We start from the raw sequence: 17369 nt of genomic DNA, 5'->3' as shown, positions 1-17369 counted from the left end.
CCTCAAAACTCCCTCAAATTCCCGGCCGGGAGGAGGCCGCGGCCCGCTGCTCTGCCCGCCCCCGGGCTGACGCGCCGCGCTGCCGGCGCCCGGCATTGTGGGAGCGGGGAGGCGGCGGCTCGGAGGAGGAGGAGGAGGAGAAAGAGGAGGAGGAGGAGGAGGAGGAGGAAGGAAAGAGGGAGGAGGGAGGGAAGGGGCCGCGGCTGCGGGTTCCGGTGTGGGGCGCGGACGTGTCGGCCGGGGCCGCGGAGCCGCAGGCGCTGCCCCGTCCCCGTCAGCAGCAGCAGCGCCCGGCCCTGGCGCCGCCATGTCGGGGACCAGCAGCCCCGAAGCCGTGAAGAAGCTGCTGGAGAACATGCAGGGCGACCTGCGGGGCCTGAGCCTCGAGTGCCGCAAGAAATTCCCCCCCGTCAAGGAGGTGAGGAGTGGCCGGGCCCGCCCTGCCGCCCGCGGGCCGGGGGCAGGGGGCGGGGGGCAGGGGGGGGGAGGCGGCGCCGGGCGGGGGGAAGCGATCGCGGCGGCCCCCGGAGGAGCCCGGGGATAAAGTTTGGGGCTGGCGGCCTCGCATCCTCCGGCCCCAAACCCCCGGAGGGGGCCCCGGGGAAGGTGTTGTCGCCGGGGGGAGGCGGGCAGGGGTCTGGGGGTGCCCCCTGCAGCCGCCCGCAGCCCACGGAGCCCGGGCTCAGCTGTCAGAGTTGCTGCCCGTGCCGGCTCGCTGCCGGCTCGCATCCTGAGGTCAGGGGTCTGAAGGAGGAGGGGTGCTTGGGAGCAGAGGGAAGAAGTCCAGTTTCCCCTCGTTTGATGCATACATCCTAACTGCGTGGCTCTCTCCGCACGCAGGCAGCGCAGCTCCTTCCCAGTCGGTCACTGGTCGGTTTGGAAAATATCTTTGAAGGAAAAACGCTGATATATTGACTGGGGTTATACCCTGAAACCACAAGGGAACTGGGAAAATATTAAAAAGCCTCTGCCAGTTTGGAAGAAAGTAATTATGTCTGTAATCTGACGGTCGCTCCAATTAAGTGATAGCGTATTTAATGTCCCGTAAAGCATTACGTGCTTCAGCAGATGAATTGAAACGAAGGGACCGTGCTCGCTGGGAAAGGCTCGGAGGCACACGCACCGTAGCAGAGCATGATACCTGTGGTTATAAGTCACAGGGGACTGCCCGTGTGATTTGAGGAATAGTGTGTTGTCATACGAAGGCAAGAAACGTGGCGGTCAGTTGGACAGAAATCTGCGTGTGTTTTGGGGGCAGGTTGGGGTGCCTCATCCACAGTCTCCTGCGTGCTACTGTGGGACTCCAAAGAAGTTGTTCAGTCTCTGAACAAATTTACCTCCTGTGATGATGTTTACTGTCTTCAAGATCTATGAAGGGGATGGGCAAGATAATCCTTTAGTGTTTTTAACATTGCTTTGTGATATTTGCTGTGCTGTGGGTAAGGATAGCCACTGCACGTGCAGTTCCTGGTTTGTGTTTAGCACACTTACAGTTCACGTGCAAGTATGACTTTAGTGTTCTTGTTTACACCTCGGCGGAAAGTTGTGTTGCTTACTTTGTTAATGAAGTGTTTTGAATGAAGTTGTTGCATTGCCTGGAGTTCAGGTAGGCTTCCTTTACAGAACAGTGCAGAAAGGTGTTTGCAGAGAGGGGGAGTTTGTGCCGCTCTGAGTCGTGGCCTCCTGTGGAGGTCTGGGTGAGCAGCAGTTCCTGCAGGAGGACAGCACAGCGGTTGCAGGAAATGCTCCGACTTCCTTGCGTCTGGAAGCCTCCCCCCGCCTCTCAGGGAACAAATATCCTTCTTTCCTCTCAAACAGCAACTGCTGGACAGGTATTTTAATTACATGCACTTGTTCTGCTCGTGATTAGATTTGGCTAGAGCCATCAGAGGAATGGCATGCTCTTCCAACTGATTTGGAACAGCACCAGCTTTTTGAACTGCATTTAAACATAGGCTTTTTAAAGTAAATTTCTACTATTTATAATCTCAGCTTATACTTTCAGTGTAATTAGACTGTTCTTACAACCACCGCCTCCAGTGTAGTTTACGAGCTTACCTTGCAGCTAATATGTGTGCTTCCGTGTAACACTGTAAAGTTGTCCTACTGTCATAGCTTAATTTTGGGCTAGGAGTGTTTCTATAGGTTTGAGCTCTGCTGTAGTTGCTGGTTACATTTGATAGCTACTTGATGCAGGTAATCTGCTTCTGATGGTCCTTTCAGTCTCTGAGGGAATCTAAAGCTTTGCTCACAGCTATTTGATACTGTCACCCATTTCTGAAATCACAGATGTCTGCTTCATTTATTTTATTAATATTATTAAAATTCTGCAAAGTGAATGTAGCTGACAGTTTTGCTGCTGATAAAAGTAGTGGTGTAGTTCTCAAGCCTACTTGTTGCTCAAATGATTTAGCGTCTGTTTAATTCAGTAGGGCTTTAGGTTTCAGTTTTTCATGGTGCTTCTAATGCATATGTTATTAAGAACTAATGCTGTATTTATTAGGTACAAAGAGACCAAAACACCATGAAGTGTTTCTTTGAACAGGCAGGCAGATGACACAGCTGAGGAGCTTTATGGGATTTTGGGGCGTGCCAGCAGAAGGGGACGGCTATTGAAGTCTGTAGCATTGAGATCTTATCCTCTGTTAGAAAACTGAAGTAAGGTCTCAAACCCCGTCGGAAATGGAACTTGAGCTCTTCACTGTTTTCAGCTCTTTCATCTCCTAGTTTTCAATTACTTCTGAGTCTGTAAAGTTGTGTTTTTTTTTTTTTGTTTGTTTTGTTTTGTTTTGTTTTTGTAAATCGTATTTATGTGGAAATCATGTAGTTGTAAGTCTGATCACCTAACAGTAGCTTCTAAGGTTGATGATGACAGTTTGATAATCTGTCAAGAAACCTTGAATTTATATATGTATTTTCTCCCTCTCAGTGTTAAACTCATGACACAATTATGAGGAAAACTTCTTTCCCTCTAGTTAGCATATTGTTTTTAATTAAGAAATAATGGAGTGTACGTCCATTATTATTCCATGCAAATGGAGTCCACACCTCATCTTTGCTCCGTGTGACAAATCATGCCTGTGAGCACAACAGTTGGTTTTCCCAGACGATGTCACTTGGGATGTAAAATGTGAGCTCCACCAAGAATCCCTGGGTTTGAAATTTTGTTGCTGGCAATATTTGGGGACTAATTAATGTCGTAGTCTTACTGTTTCTTGGGAGTGCAGCAAATAGTGATTACTACTTGATTCCAGACCCTCATCTGTTCGTTGCTGGGTGTTCTCACCTGCTTCTGTTGGATAGGTGCATGAAGTCCTGCATGATACTTCCTCAGATCAGCGCTGACTACAGAAGTGCAGCAAGCATGAAAGTTATACACGGTGACCGAAGAGTGATTTGCTGGTTACATCTGTTGTGTGCCAAATCTGCTTATATTGGCTGACGTACAAGGAATGACGCTGCTGGAAAAAAAAACGTGTTCTTATTTTCACAATTTGTTTCCATTTCCCAGTTGTAAAAGTGGACGCCAGCCTGGGATGGGAGAGAAGCTGTCAGGGCGAGCGTGAATTAAGCAGTATCTTTGGAGTTTGAAATTACAGAGGCTGAAGCAGTCTTTAGTACCAGCATCAGTCACGCTCCTGTTATCTTAAGTAATCTGACATTTCTCCTAGAGAACAGAATTGTGTAGCCGTTAATTCTCTTGTTTTTAATACTCTGGGCTCTAAACTTTGCTCCGTGTTAGAGCATTGCAGTGCTTAGCTTTTGACTCTGGACTGAAGTGTGTGGTACCCCTGCAGAGCTCGACAGGCTGTTTCAACCTGTTAGTGACTGAACTTTCGGTGTCCTGTGCTGGGCATGCGGTAAGCTGGCTTTATCAGAGTTTGTGCTGTCATCCTTTGTGATTTAAGAAATAAATTCTTTACTGTAAGGGTGGTGAGGCCCTGGTATAGACTGCCCAGAGCAGCTGTGGATGCCCCATCCCTGGAGGTGCTCAAGGCCAGGCTGGATGGGGCTTTGGGCAACCTGGTCTGGTGGGAGGTGTCCCTGCCCATGGCAGGGGGTTGGAGCTGGGTGGGCTTTAAGGTCCCTTCCAACCCAAACCATTCTGTGATGTACTTCATGGCTGAATTAAAAAAAAAATAAAAATAAAAATAAAAAAAAAAAACCTGAGTAAAACAAGTCTTTTTAACTTTTGGAATAAGAATTTTGTACTGATTTGTGTACTGGATGAAAATACTCAGTAAGTTGCATCTGAGTTGGGTAAGCGGTTTCACATGGCGAGGAACTTTAGAAATGTTAGGAAAAATATTTTTATTAAGCAGAAGTTAAGTGAGCAGAAAGGGGGAAAATAAGCATGCTAAAAGTTCTAGTCGCCCTGAAGCCCAGATTTGTTTCAGCCATATCTAACGCCTTGGTACATAGGTCTTATTAAGCTCGTAGTTGCTAGGTTGAAGTAGGTTGGCTTGTTTGTTTAAGTGAACCGAGCTTTTTTTTTTTTTTTTTTTTTTTTCAGTAAATACATGTAAATAGCTAACAAATCTGATCAGCTCTGCATAGTTATGGACACACTTGCCCTGGTGGGAAGGGAGGGAGCAGGCGGGCTGGGGAGAGCAGGACTGGCAGCCTGGTGGGGCAGGAGCGTGCTTTGTAATTTGGAGCAGTATGTCTGGAAAAGGAATACTGTTCAACTCCCCTCGGCCTTATGTGGCTGTTGGAAGAGCAGCATTTCTTTTTTTTACCCTTTGAATACTTTGGTCAGTTGAAGTGCCCTCCAGAGACTCCTGAAAGGTAGCTTTTGATATCCTCCTCTCTGTGCTGTTTCTCTTCCAGACCTGTGTTTGAGATGGAGCAGAATTGCTGTTGTTGAACTATTTATTGGGTTTTGTACACCTTTGGCATACTGAAGTATTTTGGGGACAGTGTTGTAAATAGATCTGCTGTATCTAGGAAAAATAACAGAATCCAATTTTGCAATTTCGTTTTCCTTTTTATTAATAAGCCTACTTGCAGGCAACCAACAGTATTAGGTTACTTGAGTGAAAATTAAAAGGGTTTGAGAAGCTTCTGAATAAAACAAACTTGTTAAAATTCTTTAATTGCTGAGCAAATAGATGTATGTTTTTGTTTTGTTTTTTTTTTTTTTTCTCCTTTCTGAGGGGCTGTCTGTTGTGTCCTATGAACACAGCTTTAGTTCATGCAGTTCTTCCCTGTCGTCCGCTCCTGCCCATCGAGATCCACGTGGCAGCTCCCTTCGCTGGGTTAAATCCATCTGCTTCTGCAAAGAAACGCTGATAATGAGCACATCTTAGGGCTAAGACCAAAACATTTGTTTGGAAGCCTGCCTTGCTAGGGAGTCTCTCTGATGTCAGTGGGTAACTATGAAACCACATCTGTATTGCAGAATGGAAATGTTAAAAAGATGCAGAGCGGTTCAGTGGGTGTTAAGGTTGAAGGGATACTCAGGTTCCTAAGGCAGCTGTCGGGAACAGTTTAAAATAAAAGCTAATGGTCAAACTTTAAAACTTGCTTGTTCTGTAACAGTAACAACACTTCAGAAAGTTTGTTGAATGTAGTGCAGGACACAAATCAGAGGAAGCTGAGGAAGAAAGCGGCGTGCTGGGATGCCTTGTGATGTGGGTCTCTGAGGCACTTTGATGCGTTGCGAGCACTGATGGGTTTCTGAGAGCTCTGTGTTCATGCTGGTCTTGCAGTAAAAAGGCAAGAGCCACACAGACCAGGCAAAGAACAGATCTTTGTACATAGACCATTCCCTACAGTAGTAATGAAGTTGTTGGGTTTTGTGCTTTATTTTGCTATTAAAATGAATTAAATAATTCTGAAGTTACAGTCCGCAGGGAACCTAAACTATAGTGAGCTTTCAAGGTCGGTTAATTTTCATGTCTTCACGGCATTAGTTTGGAAAGATGCAAGCATTTTATAGAGTTCTTTTGTTTGCTTTAATGGGTATTCACTTATCTAACAGTTTGAAGGTTCATTTGAAATAGAGCAAGTGGGCTGTAAAATGCATGTTGTCAAAATTTGGTAGCTTGCACTCAAACATATGTCTCGTGCATGTGACTGGAAATTTTTCTGTGGCATTCTTTGGTTGCCAGCCAGTAGCTGAGCTGATAACTTGCAACAGGTGAGTGCTGATATTTCCTACGTTTCCTCTGTAATGCTTAACCTTTACCAGTTGCCACTTCAGTCAGCTTCATGTTTGGGATCCATCAATTTTGCAATGTTTTTTTTCTTCAATATTGATCTAGATGCAGTAATACTTTTTCAACATTATTTTAAAAAATGTACCTCTGTGTTTCTAGGGGACTGCCATCTATTCCAATGTGTTCTGAGTTTCAATACTTGAAAATTTGAAGTTTCATATCATCATTTCAATCTGTGATAAGAAATACCATGTTCTCAAGAATGGCTGGCACTATGATTATAGACCCATTTCCCCCATCATGTAATACCTTGCAATTTAATGAATGAGTATGCGAGCAGTATTTTCCGTGCCTCAGTCTATCTGTAAGCTTTTCAAGGTAGACTTCAAAGCAGGTGCCTAGCTGTGGGTGTCTAAGCTCCCTTCACCAACTGTGCAGGGTCTCTCTGTTACGGAGATACGGTCAGTGGAGCATGGCCAGGGGATTGGTTTAGTCTGTCACCAACACGTTCATGTGTCTTTGCCACACAATATTTCTTGCTTGGCTTCCTGCAGGTAGTCCAGAAGAGCATGGGCCTTCCGTCTGCATGCAGCTGTCTCAGATACGAAGGTCTAAGCTTAGGTGTCTGCACAGAGCCCCTCCTAGGGGGTCAGCTGGATTAGTCCCAGCTGAGTGCTCTGTAATTCTTGAAGCCTCTCCTTAAACCATCTCCAGTGCAGTGCAAGTCTAGATGCTTAAATTTTGTGCACCTTCATCCCTGACTGAATCCCCGCCTACATCCCGTGGCTTCCTGAAGACTAAACAGGAAACCTGTAGCAGAAATTGGAAATACTTGGTGACTCGAGCTCTGAGCCTGAGCCCAAAATGTTAAATGTTGTTTCTTTTCACCAGGTGCCAGGCAAAGAGCCGTCACTGTGACTAGGTGATCAAATCTCCTATTTGCGGTGATGCCTCAGAGGTTTCCTAGTGCGGTCTGTTCTGATTGACAAGCTGAAGGCAGAATTAGCTTGAACTTCAAGTTCAAACTCCTAAACCTCTGAAACAGGTTTTCATGTGCTGATGAGTGTTGTGACAAAAGTATATCATGAAAATTCAAGTGCTGTGTTCCAGTGATTTATAGTCACTTGTGTTCTACTTAAGGGGTCTCTCAGAAACGCATGAATGCTTGACGTGGGCACTGTGAAGATGTCTGTACACTATATATAGGTGTAATATTACTGTAATCTGTACTTACAATACAAAACTAAATATGGGGTAAATCCTGATTCTATGTTACTGTGCAAGAGAGAAGTGTAACTTAAGAATTTGTTGCTAACTAGGTGTATTTCTTCTTTGTCAAGTCTTGGTTGTCTGTTTTTTTTTCACCTCTGTCTCCATCATTGCTGTTCAGTAATGGATTGTTGTGTGTTATTCGCTCTGATTTGTTCTATTGATTTCTACATGATGGCTTTCCAGCTGAGGTGTATTTCGATTGTCAAATGAAAACTCCTGATGGAAAATGTTGGCATTGCATTATCTTTACCTCTACGTTCACGTCAAGTGAGTTACCTCCAGAGGTATCATCTCTGAAGCAATTTAGATAATGCTGGCACCTCTCCTGGCATTACTGCTGATTAACCTTCAGGATCCCGAGTTGGCTGCTGATGCTGCAAACTGACAATTTCAGAAGATTGATGGACCAGAGGAGTAACGGTTCCAGTCAAGTGAAATAGCTACTTCTAACATCAGGGCAACTAACATAGTTGCACGGAAACTGGAGTTGAAATTTTTTGTTAATAATAACAAAAATCTGCAATATCATATCTTGAATTGGTGGAGAAAGTGTATAGTAGAATCAAGTAGTGCTCCTATTCTTTTCTTGGCGTTGGAGTTCCTGTAGTTGAGACTGACACCATCATTGAGCAGAGTCAAGTCTAGCATGAATTAGTTTGGTATCTCCAACCATAGTCCCTGTTCTTGGGGCTGGAAATGTAAACTAATTATTGCCTTCATTGAGCACTAGTAGATCATGATGTAGAATAAACCAGAACAATTTTATTTCCAGGCTAAGTGTGAACAGTTAAAGAAATTAATTTGTATATAAATAGGGACTGACCATCTGCTGCAATTTCTTGTCTCTAAATGTGAAATAAAGGTGATATACTTTCCATTTTCAAGTTCATAATAACTTCTTGTTTAATGAGGGCTGTTTAATGGTTCATACAAATCACAGATTCCAAAGTTAAAGTTGAAAAACTAGCTGCGGCTGCTTTTGTAGGAAGGTTTTGCTATAGTGAAAGTGGTTTATTGAAATGCAGTCCTCAATTTATAGTGAGAAACTTGTGTGAGAATTACAGAATTAGAAATGACTTGAAATAATTACTGTTTTTAGTTTTACCTGCTTTCTTTCTTTTCTTGTACATATATCCAGTGATGTACACCTCTGAGCAGGGATTGCAACAGGTGCACATTGTCCACAGCCTCCCATTAGTAGTTGTAGGCATTAACAAGAGTTGTAGGCATTAACAAGCTCTCCCCTTAACTTTGTCATCTCCAGGCTGAACGAATGCAACTCTCAATCATCTCCTCATATACTATTCTCCACCCCCTGACCATCTCGGTAGACCTTCTCTGGACTCACCCCATCATGTCAGTGTCTGCGTGGGGAGCCCGAAGCTGCGCGTTGTACTCCAGCAACACTCTCACAAGAGCAGGAGCGAGGGGGAGACTGCATCCCTCAGCCTGCTGGCAGCACTTGCTCATACAGCCCAAGGTGCAGTTGGCCACCTTTGTGGCAAGGACTTGCTGCTGGCTCATGATCTTCTTCATTGTACACCGAGACCCTGTGTTATTTTTTGCAAAGCTGGAGAATCAGTCTAGCTGGTCAGCCCCTAGCCTCTGCAGGTGTGTGGGGCTGTTCTGCCGAGTGCAGGAATTTGTGTTGGTCCATGTTGAATTTCATGAAGTTCCTACCAGCCTGGTTGGGTTCCTTTGAATGGAAACCCACCTTCTGCTATATGGGAGTGGATACCTGTCTGCACATCCTATTCCATTACCCGGGCTGCTAATAAAGATGTTAAATGGCATTAGCCCCACTGTCTGTCCCCGAGGAGATCCACTAGTAACTAGTTGCCAGATGGATTTCATACCACCTGTAATAACCCTTCAAGCTCAACCGTTTAGCCAGTTTTCCACTTGCTTTACTGTCTGTTGTCTGATCTGACTATAAGAATACTATAGGAGATGGCATTAAAGGCCTTGCTGTACCCGTGCTCCAAACCAGTGAAATGTGAGCAAGCTCTAATCCAAGCACATGAAATCGTCCAATATAATAATTCCCTGTGAGAGTCTTTGTCGGACCAGGACTAACTTCACCAGTTTAAATCACAGATGGAGTAAGTGTGTGTGAAAGGGCAGGGTCTGAGCAGGGATTGTACTGCTGAGGAGGAGGATAAAAACGTGGAAGGAAGGTACAGTGCTTTTTCCCACAGAAGTGGTACACTCGAGTGCTCTCATGGGGTTGGTTTATTGTGGAGCTTTTTGTGTGCGTGTCCTTTTCCAAATAATAGTTGTGCAGTGCAGTAATGGTCCAGAATGTGCTCTTGCAAAGCAAGCTGGAATAACATTGATGTGAAACTGCACTTTAGGCAGGAGAATCTCTTATCTAAGCTATTGGGTATAGGGTTAGTGCTCCGGTTAGAAAGGCAAAAAGCGACAGAGAGGAAAAAATTGCTCTTTTTATTTCACGTAATGACTGTGAAAGTGACCGTAATGACACACATTATTCTCATCCAATCTTAGTAAAAGGTTTGCAAACAGTATGATGTGAATGCCAACACAGGCCATCATACCTGAAAGCACTGGACGCTTTTCCTTTCAAAAGAGAGGAATCGAAAACTTGGGTGGCAATTTTGATATCTCTGGAGACAACAGTTTGCTCTGAGCATATAATCGAAACATCGATAGCCATTCAGTGCACTTGTGGTGGGGATTTGAGGGTTTATAGTGTTTTGGTAAGAATACTATCCAATGAGAAGCTCATGTAAAATATATATATTTAAAGCTGAATCAGTCCTTAGCAGAAATTAGTACTTGCCTGGCTGTTTGTGTGGTGATACCACTTTAAGTTTTAAATAAAAAAGGTGCTGACTTCTGGCTGTAATTGTGAGCCGCCAGTTTCTTTGAAGATCAGCAAGTTGACTCTTCATAAAACCTGTTAAAAATCTTTTCTGAAAACTTTTAAAGATTGCTGAAACATAAAAGACCAAGGGAAAGGGGCCACTGATGAGAAAGAGAGTCAGGATTACAATTTCTTGTCTTTCTCTTAGGAAAAGTAGCCAACTGGTGTTGTTTCTCAGTGAAGGCAGGGTAGCTTATTCACACTTACACCAGAGTAAGAGTGTGGGGATCACTGTGGAGCAGCCGAAGTGCCGTCAGATCCCATCCCACCTTGCTCACCTGCATTGCCACATTGCAGCAGGGCTTCTACGGTGGTTTTGCTTGTGAGAAGTGACCCCTCCACCCTAAACAATTACACAGTTATGTATTCAGGGGCACTGCGTGCCATTATTCCTTACGGCCTCTCTTCTGGAGTTTTGGATCTGAGAAACTCTTACACCCTTGATTTTTGTAAATAAATTCTCTACTTGCCTTGGATTTTGGGGAAAGGTGATTTCCAGGCAATCAGCAAATCTGTGGCAAGTTGCAAGGAAGCAAAGTGATGGTGGGACAAGTGCTTGAGCCCAGAGGATCCTGATGGATTTTGCTGTGAGATTACAGACTGATTTGCTGAGAAGCAAATCAAAGTATCCAGAAGAGATTCATTTGAATCTCTGCTCCTCATTGATATTTCTCCTGCCCAAACTGAGTGCTCCAGTTTGCAGTTTTCCAGTACACCAGAAACACAAAACAAAACCCAACAGTGGCAATTGGGCATTGGAGGCATTTGATTTCCGTTCATTTCAGTTATTAGGGTAGTTGAACTGGAAATCTAATTAATTGAAATTCTCAGGTGCACTTGAGCTTTTTTACATTGCAGGAATTATGTGTGTATTTGCTGCTTCTTAAAAGGTACTTGACTTGCTCATTAGACTGCTGTTCATTGTGGTGCTAACAGAAACTCTGATTATGTTACTTTTAAAGTTGTGACTTGTAAAAAAATGATGCCTTATGTTTACATGAAAGTGGATTAACTGCATTAACACCAGTAGATGCACAGGTTGGTGCTGGCCGTCTCCCTGATTGGTGTTTTTATGGTGTCCTTTTCTGATGGGGCAGTCACCCATAGAGTGCTGCAGTAATGCTCAAACTGGAGTAAATTTGTAAACATAGTACCTATTATTAACACCTCTTTTCTCTTGCCAAGTTAAACTGAGGCTATCCAAGTGCACTTTTATACCGATGTGTATAGGATAGCCAGAGAACTGCTTATAGTCTCATTATTTCTATTGTTTATTATTCAACTAAAGTCCTTTTTCGTAGATGTTATGTGGTTATTTTTTACATATGTAGGGCAGTGGAGTGGTTTTTTGTTTTGTTTTGTTTTTTTAATAGGTTGTGTGCAGCGTAGTTAGTTTCCAGTTGTAAACAATTTGATTTGGAATTCTAAATAGAAATGGGAAAAGAAAGCATAACCAAGATAATCACAGAAATTCCTGTATTTAAGGAGAAAAGCTGTCATATTTATAGTAGTAAAAGCTCTAACACCTGTTGTTTTGGTTGTTTTGTTTTACCTTTTTTTTTTTTTTTTTAAATCTATGCTATTTTACATGAAAGGTAACACACAAATAAATGAGAGACGTGCTGTTATAAATCAATTTTTTCCTTTTTTTGTGCCACGTTTGGAGTATGTGAAGGTGCCATGCATGTGGCAAACTCATTGTTTGTTTGATTCAGAGGGAATTTGTCAATACTGGCAAGAAATAAATCACTTAGCAGTAGATGTGATGAGGCTTAGTTTGAAGATAATTGAAGTTGGACTGTGACGAATCCGTCATATTAATGAACAAGAGCAATTTGTTGTGACAAGATCCCCCCCTCCCCATTAGTTGACATTTATAAGTAAAGTAGAACACGGATTGATTTAAAACTTAGACACTTCAACACATTAAGTTAACATAATTGAAATAAATGAGAATAGTCTCTGGCATTCCTCATTTTAATTATGTGGAAGATCTATTTGCATCTTGCTTTGTGCTCATTTGAGCGTGTTGCCTGTTACTTCAGGCACTGTTGATACTATTCTATAAATATTTTTTTTAAGTAGAAACACTGCTCAACGAAGCTTATGGAATTCCCCGGAATTTCACAAGTGTGTTGAAGTGGTGGTAAGGCTGCGTATAGTCTTCCTATGGTTATGTTGGGAAACAAAGTAAGTGCTGGAAATTTAAGTTCCATTTTTAAATTTTTTCTCCTTTGAGAAATACAAAATCGTAATGAAAATACTTGAGTTTGCGTTTATGCAGTCATCTTAGTCTGGCTTTTTGGGAAATCTCGTTGGAACAGTGTTTCAATGGAGGGGAAATGTTACTGCTTGCTAGAACTGCATACACGTTCACTTTCATGTATCTACCGCCATGGATTGCTTCTCTACTTGGTTTCATACAGTGACAGCACACTTCCCTGAACAGTGGAAGGAAAGTGGAAAGGCTTAGTGTGTAAAGTACACAGAAACATGAAGCTGTGTTCGAATGTGCAAGTGTACTCTCAAATTTGGCAGAAAAATATTCTCCAGAAGCATGTGTCCTATCGTTTGGGAAAAACAGTTGCATTTATTTTTGGTGCACAGTGTGCTCATTGAAATTTCTTTAATTGTTTCCGGAGGTTTCAGATGCATTAATGGAATTACAAAAAATGGACAGGAGCCATTTTTTGCAGTGTATTTTGGTATATATATATATATTTTTTTTTTACGTAAAACTTGCCAGAAATCTTAATTTTGAAAGGGAAAGCAAGCATCAGTGCTAAATTTTCAGTTTGACTTGACTGCGTTAGGAAACAGGACTCAGTGATTTACGCTGGAGGGTGTTCATGGAGGCTAAGTGGGGAGCTACTGATAACCCGTGGTGCTATGTGACCTTCTTGGCTCTGCCTTTTGGTGCGGCGCTAGCGCTCAGCTCCCACGCACATCCCTCCTGCCCAGGTGTCTGGCTGGGATTTCAGGTAGTGCTTGTGGGGAGGTCAGGGCGCTGTCGGTGTGGCATGGCGGCCAGAACTGAATATTGTTAGGAAGGCTTGTAGAAGCTGGACGTGCTGCTGCGTGGGGTTAATTTTTATGGGGAATTCCGGACACAAAGTGCATGGGAAGTTGGGTTTCCTTCCAAAAATCTTAGTAAGAATGTTTGCTTTCAAACCAAAAATGCTCTTGCCTGGCTTGAAGAGCAGTGGTAGAATTTAAGTGTGGAAAAATAATACTGGAAAAATAATACAATGAAAACAGTGTCTTCTAAAATATCTACCCCACAGATTATACCCCTTTCTGTGCAATTCTGGAAAGGAGTTTCAATTCTACATTAGTGCTGCTTGCTGAAAACACTACAGAGATATTTTTTCTCTGAGACTGTACGTTTCTATTTATTTTATATGTTTATTTCTTTGCAGATATTGATGTGTGAAATAGCATCTAAACTACTTATTTTCCTTGCCCTACAGGCTGCTGAATCAGGAATAATAAAAGTGAAAACGATAGCTGCACGGAACACTGATATTTTGGCAGGTAACTATTTGCAGTACAATGGGAAAAATAAACTTGGGTTACAGATCAAAACATTAAAGATGAGTCTTTCTTACGTGTTATAATCCTAAATGCCTTTTAGTGTGTGCTACATCAGTGGTGCTTGTTGGCACCTAGCAAAAAAATCCAGTAATGTTGAAAAATTCTACATCTCTATCATGCTCAAGCTATATTGATGCTGAGAAAGGTCTCCATTTTCAGCGGTGGTTCTACAAAAAGTAATTATCCACTTAGAAAAATAACATGAAATTATTAGGCTTCACATTCTCCATATCTTACTCACTGTCTACGTTCACCACAGCTGTTGTTGAGAGCTCTGTGTAGCGTTCTGCAGTGTGATCCTCATCTGTGTGTTTGCTGTGAGAGTCTAGCCTTTGGAGACTTGTACCTGGCAGGCAAAAATCCATCTTAATCTGAGACAAGGTCATCCAGTTTGAGATGTACCATTGCCTTGAGGGACAGGAGAGTTGCAGCTTTGTAAGTGCTTAAAACAGTATCTCTTGACTTTCTTCAGCTGTATTAAGTAGTATGTAAATCGATGGCTTCTTACCAATTGCTGGGTAAAGCCTTTGGCCAGATTTGAATACCCCTATATGCCTGAGTGTCTACCCTAGCTGTTGTCAAAATCCTTATGAAGCTAAATTATTGTAAAGGTCCAAATGAAATAGGTGTAAAGCTGTTTCTTTTGAGGTATGTAAATCAGATATTGTTAAGGAGGCAATTTTTAGAGTTATTTGAAGTAGCAGTCCCATCCTTCAATATTTCACCTTAATGCCTCGTTTTTATTTGTTTATTTTCTTTGTTTTTCCTGCTGTCATGAATGCTGACATAAGTGGGAAAGCTATGCCAGGTAATGTCAGCTATGCATCAAAATCTATAAATGAACAAGGGAATTCTGTAGGTAGCTATTTGGGAAGTAGCAACGTTCTTCGGCATATTACTCCATAAAGATCTTTACATTTTAGAAAGCTAGTTTGTGATCCTGCAAGGATTTTTTTGTTTGTTGTTTTTTTTTTGTCTTTTTGGTTTTGTTTGTCTTTAATCTTCATTTCGAAGTGCAGAGATGCAAAAGGTTATTGATTTGGGGCATGGATTGGCAGTCTTTTATCTTTCGGAGGGAACACCTTCTGGTAGTTGGTCAAATTTTGTCATTAGTTTTCATTTGTAAGGTTTGAGCTAGAATGTAGTTAGCATTTGTTTCATTCATAAAAAAAAAAAAAACAAAACAAACAAAAACCTGAACAATGACAGTAGAGAACTAACGCTATGTCTGGTGACATGCTTAACTTGCTGGAATTCTGAGGTCACTGATGTAACTTGTTGTCCTCTCTTAGGAGAAAAAAAAAAACAACAAATAATAATAATAATAATAATAATAAAATATATATAATTGGTATAGCGAAATGGAAGCACAAATGGATATTAAGAACATTTTTGTATGTTTTAAGACTGAAACTGATGTAGCAGTTGGTACCAAACTAGATTGACCAAACATTTATTTCATCTTCATAAAGTAAAAATGCTTATATATGTCCTGTTGTGAGATTGCTTCTAGTGGATTATAGGAAAAATACCAAGTTTGATTTTAAAATAATGATTTTGAAATCTTATATTAAATAGAAAAGATTTTTGGTATCTTTTTAAAATATTTGCTTTCTTCTTTCTGTCAGTTTCTGATGTGGTGGCAAGTCGGAAAGTTGTATGAGTAAGGAAGCTTTTGTATCCAGTCCAGCGTGAGCTTCCTAAGCTCTCTCAGCTATGTGTCATGGGCTCTAGAGGCAGCTTAGCTCTCTTGTTCACACTAGACACCGACAGATGCCTAAAATTATGTCTTCATTCATGTTTGTGTTCACATTTTAATTGTCTTTGGTGAGGCATTTGGTGCAAAGTCAGCCTCTGTCAGCTGGACATGAAAAGTCTGACATGACTATGGACTGTCTATGTGTCAGTATTACCTTGTGAGAGCTACTACGTAACAAAAAAAAAATCTATTTTAATCTATTGTTTTCAAAGAAATTTGTTAGTCATGTGCTAGTACTTCAGTTGAAAATATGATTAAAATATGTTTTAGTAGTTTTTACCCTGATATTTGTGTCGTTTTTTTCAAGTCGATTGTAGTGATCCTTATAAAAAACCTTCATGAGAACCAAACTTCAAATTGTTCAGTATAATACCTACTTGATCATTTTTGCATTTTTATGTGGGAATGTATGTTTTGTTTGATTGTGGTAAGATCTGTGCTCTAAAAATGTGTTAGTTTTTTCATAAATGTATGTTTATTATTACACATAGACTAAAACACATTGGATGACATTCAGTGTAAGAACACAATCAGTTTTCAGCTGTGAGGAAATTTTTAGTATCTGAAATGAGCAGCTGAACTTCCAATAGTTTTCATGAATGAACAACAACGTATGTGGAATGTTACATTAATTGCATTTTTTTTTCTCTTAAAATCCTGAAACTCATAATTTCTCATGAAAATGCTTCATTTTAAGAAACTGCCATTCCTCACTGAAACACCAGTTGAAGAATTCACAGCCAGGTGTGTGTATCCAGCATACAAACATTTGAGTCTCTTTCTCCTCTGGCTTTATTGATGGCATTTTGTTCTTCCTCTTCCTTCTGAGAACTTGGTACTTTTTGTGCCATGCATTGTGTTGCTTCTGAATTTGGTTCTGAGGTGGCACAGAGCAGAAGGAAAAGGCTACCAGAAGGAGAGTGGACGGAGAGAGCTTTGGAGTAGGCAGGACCTTACTGTTTGTTACAAACCAAATGGATTCTAAGTGAACATTTTGGATTTGGAAAGAGAAAGTTGCTCTAAGAAAGGCAAAATGTTGAGAAAGGAGAGAGAAGATGCTTGGAATTAGAGCATTGGGGTCACTGTGGAGGTGAGCTTTGGCAGCCAGTTGGTTTTCTTCCCTGTGGTGCAAAAGTAACTCCCAAATTTCCAAGACTGGAGATTGCTTTTTGTTAATAGGTATGATTAACAAATTTTGTATTCTTCAGAGTGTTAAAAATTGACTGCTTCCATATCTCTTTTCATAAGCGTTGAAAGAGAACAGCTCAGAGGTAGTTCAGCCTTTTCTCATGGGTTGTGGAACAAAGGAACCAAAGATCACTCAGCTTTGTCTAGCAGCCATCCAAAGGCTCATGTCCCATGAAGTTGTTTCAGAGGTAAGGTCAATCTTCATATAAACACATAAATATTTCAATGTGAGAAATACTGACCCCAGCCTGATGGTGAATACTTTTTTAGGAGACTGTTTTTGTTACAATCAACATAGCTTGCAAATTATATTGCTCATTTAGATTATAAAAACTGTAATTTAAAAGAAAACCACAATTTAGACTATTAAAAAAAGTGGTGGGGAAAATACTAATTTATAGAAGGAACTCATGAATGTTCAAAACGGCTTATTTAGTTTGCAGTCTTATAGTGCAGGAATGGAACATGGAATGGTCCTTCATAAACATCACAATTCAGATTACGTCCA

The 17369-nt window shown here is 41.6% G+C and overlaps 1 protein-coding gene across 2 annotated transcripts in view; it reads left to right on the top strand.

The window, feature by feature from the left end:
• Positions 1-238: 238 nt before the first annotated feature.
• The window catches only part of MON2 (MON2 homolog, regulator of endosome-to-Golgi trafficking), a gene marked incomplete at its 3' end in the record, with an annotated part of 69849 nt that continues 52718 nt past the window's right edge, over positions 239-17369 (top strand). For both annotated transcript variants that reach the window (XM_084284396.1, XM_084284395.1), the window contains exons 1-3: positions 239-418; positions 13791-13854; positions 16922-17049. In XM_084284396.1, the coding sequence (XP_084140522.1) occupies positions 308-418; positions 13791-13854; positions 16922-17049 (303 nt within the window). In that variant the 5' untranslated portion in view covers positions 239-307. The remainder of the gene's footprint in view (positions 419-13790; positions 13855-16921; positions 17050-17369) is intronic.

The sequence above is a fragment of the Netta rufina genome (assembly GCF_964035555.1).
Source record: "Netta rufina genome assembly, chromosome: 1".
Lineage (NCBI taxonomy): Eukaryota > Metazoa > Chordata > Aves > Anseriformes > Anatidae > Netta > Netta rufina.
This window is presented reverse-complemented; position numbering and strand designations above follow the sequence as displayed.